The 9,787-nt window shown below is 38.8% G+C and overlaps 1 protein-coding gene across 1 annotated transcript; it reads left to right on the forward strand.

Annotated features, from left to right (window-relative positions):
• The first annotated feature begins 4,879 nt into the window (after window positions 1-4,879).
• Window positions 4,880-5,830, forward strand: LOC138384946 (olfactory receptor 4S2). Its single transcript, XM_069470586.1, has one exon. It carries the CDS (start codon window positions 4,895-4,897, stop codon window positions 5,828-5,830), a length of 936 nt encoding a protein of 311 aa, XP_069326687.1. The 5' UTR covers window positions 4,880-4,894.
• The last annotated feature ends 3,957 nt before the right edge of the window (window positions 5,831-9,787 follow it).

The raw sequence follows: 9,787 nt of genomic DNA on the forward strand, positions 1-9,787 counted from the left end.
TGGGCACTTCGGGAGTTTTCCAGTGATTCCTTGTTGTTGCAAATGTGGTAGATATTGTGGGACATTTTTGGAGCCTAAATATGCCTGATGGCTTTCTCAGCAAGTTTGCTTCCTATTACAAATGTCCCTGATGCCAATTTGGACTCTGTCTTCTCTTACAACTGCAGGATGGCCCCAGTGACAAGGCTGGAACTTTTTGGGAAAATGACATACAGCGGGTGAACTTTGGTGTGAAAGGGGAGCCAGTCAAACATTTTTCCCCTTCCTAGCTATTTCAGATTTGGAAAAGCAACATAGAGCCTCTCTTCAAAGATCTTGTGAGATCAAGAAAACAGCTGTGCTACTACTAAGTAGCTGGAAGCTTGTATGTTCCCTCTAGCATTTACTTTCTTTTCTTCCCGCCTCACATACTTCCCCCCCCCATTGCTGCTTTCCTGAGATCAAGCTCCATAAAGTAATGAGAATGAGCTTTCGTTGTGGGCTCTGCTTCCTAGGGAACCAGGACTATTACAAATACATGTGACTTGATTCCATTTTTGTACTGTTCCAAAACAGAAAAAAACTAAATGTTGGTATTAGAGTTGAGGATACAGATAAAGTTTATGGATAGGGAAGACAGCAGTGACTAGGAAGGGTCATGAGGTTGGTGTCTCGGATGCTGAAATGTTCTATTCCTTGATGTGGTGTTTACATAGTGTTCACTTTTGATAATTATTTGAGTGGTGTTTTTATGAATGTGTAACTTTATATATCTGTACTATACTTGACAATATTTTAATTAACTTACTCTCATTCTACTATTATATGATATATAACTGTCTTTTTTCATCCAAGAGGTTACTCTCACATGATATATCCTTCCCTTGTTCATATTTCTATGTATAATATATGGATATTCATGTTCCATTACTTATCTATATTTAGCATTTCTTCCAAAACATATTTTCAAACATATCCTATCTCTTAAAGTACATTATGCAAAGTGGGAAAAGAAGAAGGTAAATTGACTTTCCCATCCACTCCTCTAACTGTGTTTAGCAGAATAGGGGTCCCCAAAGATGTCCATGGCCTAATCCCTAGAACCTATGAATATGTTTTGTTATGTGATAAGGGAAGATTAAGATTGCAGATGTAATTAGGTTTGCTAATCAGTTCACAAAGAAGTTATCTTGTATGTATTCACAAAGTTTCCTTAAAGTGGAAACGTGAGGCAGAAGAGAGGTCAGATTTGAAGATGCTACACTACTGGATTTGAAATGAAGGAAAAGGGCCATGAGGAGCAGGTAAACACTAGAAGGAGAAAAAAACAAGGAAGCCAGTTTTCCTCAGAACCCCCAGAAGAATGCAACCACCCCAATGTCTCTAGTTTTAGCCCAGTGAGACCAATTTTGGACTTCTGACCACCAGAACTGTAAGACACTGAATTTGTATCAATTTTAGCCATACAATTTGTGGTTATTTGTTAAAGCTGTGATAGGAAAATAATACACTCATTAATTATGTTGAATGTTTCCACAAACTTGAGAACACTTGTTCTTTCCCTTCCTGCTCTTTATTTTTTACTCATTTCATCTGTTAATCCCAGATAGTGAACGTATGAACAAGATCTCTTTGACATTTTGTATGCTGTTTGAATAAGGAAGCTGGTGAGGAAATGTTAACCTATAACATTTATATACAGATTAAATATATTACTATAAAAAAAAGAAAAAGAAAAAGGAAGGTAAACAAGGCAAGGGTGAGGGAAAAGAAAATAATAGCAATAGGAAAGGAAAAAGCAAGACTATCATTAGTGGTCAAGATTAAACTTTAATTGTGTACAGTCAAAAAGTAGATGAATTAAAACCAACATCACAACTTGTCCCAAGCATAGGCCAGAAATGAATCTCATCCCACCTCTTTCTCCAGAAATCAGCATAGAACCAATTAAGAAGAAAAACAGGGAACCCCTATAGCACAATTGAATACACTCTTTTCCAGTCAAATGAGCCTTTCAAAGAAGTAAGATAATTAAAATTCAATTAATAATATAAAACAGATGTCTTAATATATTTTATATCAAATATATACCATTTAATGTATATATCAAAGCATAATAATTCATAGAACAAGGTTTACAATGATAAAGCTATTACTTCTGTTTGGAGAATTGCTGTGGATTAGGGTTATGATCCTAAATGTGAAAATTGTTTTTTATGTTTACCAATGGTTTTTTAAATTTAATTTTTAAAAATTGAACAGATACTGGGAATTAAAGTTCATTGGTAGATCTGCAATTTGGTTCGGACTATGGAGGAAGACTTTGGGGAAAAAGCTTTCCCCAAGGTCATTATCATTTTTGACTCATTCTCTTTAAATAGACCCATAAGAAGTGGAGAAAAGAGCATTTATTGCCAAAGGTACTGCGAAACGGCAGAATTCATTAGATGAGAGAAGCAGAAACAATGGAGACTGATTTCCACCAGACTTTGAGTTTATGATATCGGGGATTATCTGGTACTAATTATTCAGAAAACAATTCCTCCAGCATCATTCACACTTTACTTTGGACAGTTGAACCTAAATTAATTCAAGAAGAAATAGGAACATAAAGCAAACTCAAGCTTTGGAATACACTGGTGAGATATTTTTTTTTTCTGAGACTAATACAGAATGTATATGGAAAAAGGGAATTCAATTAAATTGCACAATACAATTCCAAGACATCGGTCATTGAAATAAAGAGAATTCATTTACTAAGATGGTGATTAGATAATAACATGTATCCATACATAACTATAAGATAGGGTAGCATGGATATGAATAACGAAATAATCATATTAAAGGAAAGTGAGTCACTATCATGTTTGAAATGTTCAGAAAAGGGAGAAAGGAATCCTTGATATGGATCTTGGTGGAAGGAGAGATGAGGTTTCCTCCAGCACCTTGTGGTATGGACAGCACAGGAGCAATCTCCAGGCTTGCACGTAAATGCCCAGTTTCTTCTAGATGAGAGCCAAGGAGCATAAATAATAGTTGACAGAAACTGCTATGACTTGAGCTCCCCTAAATCGAAGTTCTTTCTTGATAGAGAATATTATTGTTTTTTTTTTTTCATCAGGAAAACCAAAGGGGAATGAGTATGTAAATTCAGGGGATATGCTTGAGTCCATATCTAAATTATATTATTACCATTATTACTATTTTGCAACGCGCAACAGAAGGCACAACTGTAATGACTACTCTACCAACTCTAATATAAAGAGCTGAGGAAACACAGCCCCGTACTTTTCCCAGAGCTGGAAGTGCCAGACACAATGTTGCAGCACAGGGATGGCCGAGAGCACAGAGTTCAGTAGGAGTTGTAAGCACCAAACAGGATGGATCTTAAAAGGATGTGGTCTCTGGTGGACAATGTATAACTTGAGAAATGACTTACATCTATGACTTAATTTAAGGAAGATTATTGAAAGCCCCTTTAATCAAGACTATTGCACATACCTTTTTCCATTCAAACATACCAATGAACCCACTGGAGTGCCTGGCATTTCCCCACTGAATATTTATCCATTTAAGTAAATACTGTCCTTTTTCTAAACTCATTCACATTATCATTGAATGATGATCTATTCCAGAAATGGTTAATTCATCCAACTGGCAGAATGAGTACAGCTAGCATGAAATGTTAACGATTAGAAAGGTACATGTCCCTGACTTGGGCAAGGCAAAGGCATAATATGTAACCAAAATGGTTGTATCCCCATAATATTCTGAAATAAAAAAAAATTAAAAAAAGGAAGGTACATGAAGAACTGTTGGCATTAAAGGGTATAGTTTTTCCTTTATTTGAGTCCTTTTTCTTTGTTTCAGTTAACAGACAATGTCTAAAATACCAAAGGAAAGCAAATCCTGCGGAATCCTAAAGTACTCTGAGTTTGCGAGTGGATAAATTACACTTATCTTCCTTTCAAATCAAACAGGTCTTGCTTTGTATCTACCAGTGTGTCTTCTCTCATCTCTGCCTCCCTATCAGGGTTTTATGGCTACTTCATGCTGACAGAATTGATTTACTTTCAGGGTTGAAATAACTAGTAATATGACAGGTGACAGTGAAATTGGAACTCTGTCATCTCACACGTGGGATAAGACAATCTCTGTGACGTTAAATGATTTACCTGGGGTTACAGCACTAGCATTTTTTAATAAGTTTGTGTCATTTTGTTCCTCTTTCTACTGTACCACACCACACATAGACTATGAGTACTTGAGCTCTAATGGGGAGGGGGATAGATTCGCATGCACAAAGATCCAGTCTCAAAAGAAAGGGAACTTGCAGAGGTTACCCAGTGTTCATGACTGATGAGTGACCATGGTCATGTTTACACGGGCAAATATGGGCATATGTCTTCACTTATGGGTCAGAGATAAAGCAAACATTTCCAGATATATAAATGTTACCCTATCCAAAAAATAGAGAAATTGTTTCAAAACTGAGTGCCGCATACAAAATAAGAACTAAGTAAAGTTTAGAAACACGAATAAACCTTGAGAAAAGTGAGAGAGGAGAGAGATTTGACACCATGTGAGATTGGAGGGAGTTGGTTTATCTCTCTGGACTTCGCTTCCTCATCTGAAGTGAAAGAATGGGATATTATATTGAGACATAATAACATGACCAGAAGAGAGGCACTTCAGTTTCTTTAAGTACGCCTGCCAGTCAGCATACTAAGTACCCATTTTTCCAGCAGTAAGTACCCATTTTTCCATTTTCAGCAGCAGTAGGTACCCATTTTTCCATTTTCAACTACTATGGTTATCCGTTGTTTCTCAGTTAAAATAAGTGCTGTATGTCCTTTTTGTGTTTCTTGCAGACAATTTAATTGCCTCCTGGGAACTTGGCCTGTGGACTCATTCCATGGAAAAAATAAACAACGTCACTGAATTCATCTTCTGGGGCCTTTCCCAGAGCCCAGAGGTTGAAGGAGTTTGCTTGGTGGTGTTTTCTTTCTTCTACACAGTCATTCTTCTGGGAAATCTCCTCATCATGCTGACAGTGTGCCTGGGCAACCTTTTCAAGTCTCCTATGTATTTCTTTCTCAACTACTTGTCTTTTGTGGACATTTGTTACTCTTCCGTCACGGCACCCAAGATGATCGCTGACTTGTTAACAAAGAAGAAAACTATCTCCTATGTGGGGTGCATGTTGCAACTCTTTGGAGTACATTTCTTTGGTTGCACTGAGATCTTCATCCTTACTGTGATGGCTTATGACCGTTACGTGGCTATATGTAAACCCTTGCATTATATGACCATCATGGACTGGGGGAGATGTAATAAAATGTTGCTGGGGACATGGGTAGGTGGGTTCTTACACTCCCTTATCCAAGTGGCTCTGGTAGTCCGACTACCCTTTTGTGGACCCAATGAGATAGATCACTACTTTTGTGATGTCCACCCTGTGCTGAAGCTTGCCTGCACAGACACATACCTTGTCGGCGTTGTTGTGACAGCCAACAGTGGTACCATTGCTCTGGGGAGCTTCGTTATCTTGCTAATCTCATATACCATCATCCTGGTGTCCCTGAGAAAGCAGTCAGCAGAAGGCAGGCGCAAAGCTCTCTCCACTTGCGGCTCCCACATTGCTGTGGTCATTATCTTTTTTGTCCCCTGCACTTTTATGTACATGCGCCCTGACACCACCTTTGCAGAGGATAAGATGGTGGCTGTATTTTACACCATTATCACCCCCATGTTAAATCCTCTGATTTATACCCTGAGAAATGCAGAAGTGAAGAATGCAATGAAGAAACTGTGGGGAAGAAATGTTTTCTTGGAGGCTAAAAGGATGTAATTGGAAGTGGTAATTTTAATTGGATGTCCTTAAATGTTTTGAACCTTTGTTAACTCACCTATGTGATGTAGACAATTATAATCTCACAGGATTTGGGGGTGGAAAAGTGAAAGCATACTATGTTCCACAGGTGGTATTTCTCATTATTATCATGTTTGTTATACTGGTTTAGAATCACTTTCCTGAAATAACTGCTACAGAAATGTCTTAAAATCAGAATCTAAAGTGCGCAGACTAGCAATCCCTTTTTGCTTTCATTTGAAGATGGGTTTCTTTATTATTATTTTTTTTTTTTTAAGAAGGGTCAGTGGGTTATGAGGAAGGGTGTTCAGTTGCCTTTTTTTTTTCTTTTGTTGTTGTTGTTGAGGTAGAGTCTCACTCTGTAGCCCTGGGTAGACTGCAGTGGCGTCGTCATCATAGCTCACTGCAACCTCCAACTCCTGGGCTCCAAGCAATCCTCCCACCTCGGCCTCCCAGAGTGCAAGGATTTTGGGTGTGAACCACTGGGCCTGGCCTGAAGACATGTTTCTATTAATACTAACCTGCCTTCCCATTAGCTAATTCTGTCATCCCACTTAAAAGCAGAAATGCTCCACTTATAAAGCTGAAGGAATTAAAAAAAAGTCATTTAGAATGTCACAGTGTGTGGGCAGTGTTTGTACATTTTTGGGCTTAATTTGTGGGGTATCAGGCAGTATGATTAGTCACATAGATTCTCCTAAAAAATTCTTTTACCCTCCTACTTCGGCTAAGTGTGTAGTTGTGGAAAACCATGAGGTCACTATGCATGCTGACTGCTGACATCCAGGGAGCAGCGAGAGGAAAGGACCCCGTAGTTCACCCAGTGGATTTTCACTTGTCCTTGTAGATACTGCTGCACGTGTCATCACTGTCCTCCACGTGAATATCAGAAATCCTTTAGCTTAGTTTTTCAAAAGAATAAACCTCCAATCTTTTGCGGAATAATGTAGAAGAGGTGTCACCTGACCTGTGTTGAAAACGGCCTGGGAAAATAAAGTAATTGTGATGTAATTCAATGGATGCTTCACCCCTACACTCTGTGGAATGTGAAGTTCCAAACTTTCAGCTCTCAGAGTTTTGCAGGTGAGTTAGCTTGCTGGTTTTCTCTGTTCCTCTTCAGATGGCTGTAACTCCTTCAGCCCTGATAAGTCAGTTACCTAATACTTCTCTAAAAATGTGTGAAAGTCATTCACCAACTGGTATTTCCTATCTGGTTCTTTTAGTCATTGTAGATTAATTTATAATTTTCTATTTTACTCCTATTTTAGTAGCAATTCAGATGGCAGAGGAAATATACTTTTATGGATAGTTCATGACGTTTGACAGAAATTCTATTTTTTAATAGACATTTGTTAGTCTGTTGTCATAATACAATGACATAAAAAGAAGAAAACCAAAAGTTGCATAATATCTCTGTATAGATGACTTATTTACATGAAAACATTAAAAATCCATGTTTTGAAAATTCAAACATTATAATAATTTATAAAATAAAACAAATCACTTTCTCATCCTTTCTCAAAAGATACTCATTGTTAGCAGTTTCTCCCAATTTCTTCCATTAAAAAATGATCTTATACCTATATCCACTTATACTTTCTAATTTATACTGTGCTTATATTCACAGAAAGGAATACTATAAACATGGTTACATAATTTGCTCCTTTATATGTAATATGCCTTGACTGTCTTTCCACAGCAGCAGTTACAAATGAAATCTGATGGTCTAGTCTAATTGGACGTGGGTGCCCTCACCACCGCAGATACACAGGAGACCTTGCCAAAAAATAGTCCTCTCTTTGATGGCAAGTACATGTGGAGCCTATTCTTCCCTTCTTGTGATGTCTCACTTTGGAGGATGGGCTCAAGCTCATAATATTCTGAAATAAATAAATAAATAATAGTCCTCTGCTAGGGAAGGCCAAAGGTGCTGGCAGTGTGAGAAGACGAAACAAAGGTGGTAACATCCAGGGTTCAAAATAGACCAAGTGGCCAAGGTCTGGGAATCAGTAACTCAGAATCCCCTAGGGTTGTGACCAGTCATGTTTTCCAAACTAGACCTAAGCAAGGACACAGAACTAAGGTACATCGTTTCCTACTGTTCCAGCAATTCCCAGAACCATAACTGCTATAGAACATCTCCCTTTTCCACCACCCATTCTAGATTTCTCTCACCCTTGGGCAGCACTTAGTCAGTTTGGGCTGTTTGCTTTGTGGGTGAGTGAAAATTTTATGAGAGTTTGATTCCAGTTGCCTTGTTTTTATTGGGCTATATTTGCAGCAATTGTCCAGTTACAGCTATCATTGGGTGCAAGTGCTAAGCCATATTCCACTAATTCTGTGTGTTCTGGATATTGTCATCTCTGCCCTAATCTATAGTAGCATCCTAGCTACTCACAATGGTCAGAATCAAGTACCCCAGTCAGAAGAGGAACATTGTCCTGCCTGCTGGTTCATTTGCATAAGGAGCACAGAATTGTGGTTCCTACTATGTCCCTGGCAGGTTATTTTTCTCTCCAAAAAACAAGAACTCTATCCTGGTGAAACTGCAGACTCTAGAAATGAGTTCCTGGAAGTGTTAACAGTAGGGAACATTCTACTTCCCCCCTTTAGGTCTCACATGATGTATGCCAGGCAAGTGGGGACCTCACGTCGTATGTCAGGCATTGGTTCAGTGCACAGCACAGGTACTGAATCTGAAGTGCAGCATCCCAGCTCCTCACAGAGCTGACTTCTACTTACTCCCTTAATTGGTCTGTTAACAGGCCTTTCCCATCTTCTATCACATGGATTCTTGTGGGTGGTAAGTTACTTGGGACAATTAGTTCTCAGTTCTGAGATCAGGAGAATATTTTCACACCTTTACCTGCAAATAGGTATAATGTCCTTGGAAATGTTTAAGGGATATCATGTCAATATTTCAGTCAGTCTTCAAACCACCAAATGTTGGTGCAGGCACTGTGGAGATGGATGACAAACTATACCTAAAGTGTGTATCATTTCTCATAAGAATGACTTGCTGCCACCGTCTCGGTGGAAGAGGTCTGATATGATTAACCAGGTGTCAGGTGGAGACTGTCCTGCCAGGGGCTGATGCAATATTGAGGGCTCAGACAAAGAATCTGCTACTGGTAGGTTGGACATCCAGAAGTTCCAGAGGCAGATAAGGAGAGCACATCAAGGAGCCCATGCACAGCTTATATTGTTGCCACTATAGACAATGTTCATGTGCCTATTGTGCCATTACTGGAAGATCTTAGGCTAACTCATATCAGAACGTAGTTCGTGCTGATCATCTGAAAATGTGAAGCCTACTCTCTTGTAGATGCTTGCTAGTTAGTATCCACTTTAATAGGTCTATTCATGTAACTCTTTCCAGGAAACTTTATCCAAGTTTTTTACCCTCCAGATACTTGATCAACAACCCATAAATTAATCACTGCCCTTGAGTCAACATATGTCCATAATCCAGGACATCTCTTCCCCTATATAAAGTGGAAAATAAGAGTATTATTCAGGAATTTGTCCACTAGCATAAATTCCTTATATTACTTTGAGACTCCCTTTGTATCAGGCCATCATGGGCAGCTTCTCTTTTCATATTGATGCCAATGTGTTTTGGTGCTTTGTCTGAAAACCAGACCAAGATCCTTTCCTTCTGTGTCAGTTGATCATAGATTAGTCCTAGGAAGTCATTCTTTTGAGTTGAGGAAAAGGCATGGATTTAACAGCACTGAGTGATATGAGAATCAGAATCATCCATTTGTTCATGAATTACTCTGACCTTCTACCCTGCTTAGAGCCAGCTCTTACTAGTTCAGGCTGCTGTACCCTCCAAATGCAAGACGTGTTGAATCCTATCACAGCCAGTTCATAGTGCATAGCTGAGGTGGAAAGTCTTTTGGTTTCCCTGAGTCACTCAGTACCTTCTATACC

This window comes from Eulemur rufifrons, chromosome 6 (genome assembly GCF_041146395.1).
Source record: "Eulemur rufifrons isolate Redbay chromosome 6, OSU_ERuf_1, whole genome shotgun sequence".
NCBI lineage: Eukaryota > Metazoa > Chordata > Mammalia > Primates > Lemuridae > Eulemur > Eulemur rufifrons.

Coding starts and splice junctions, on each gene's coding strand:
- LOC138384946 (XM_069470586.1), top strand. CDS start 4,895: ATGGAAAAAATAAACAACGTCACTGAATTCATCTTCTGGGGCCTTTCC.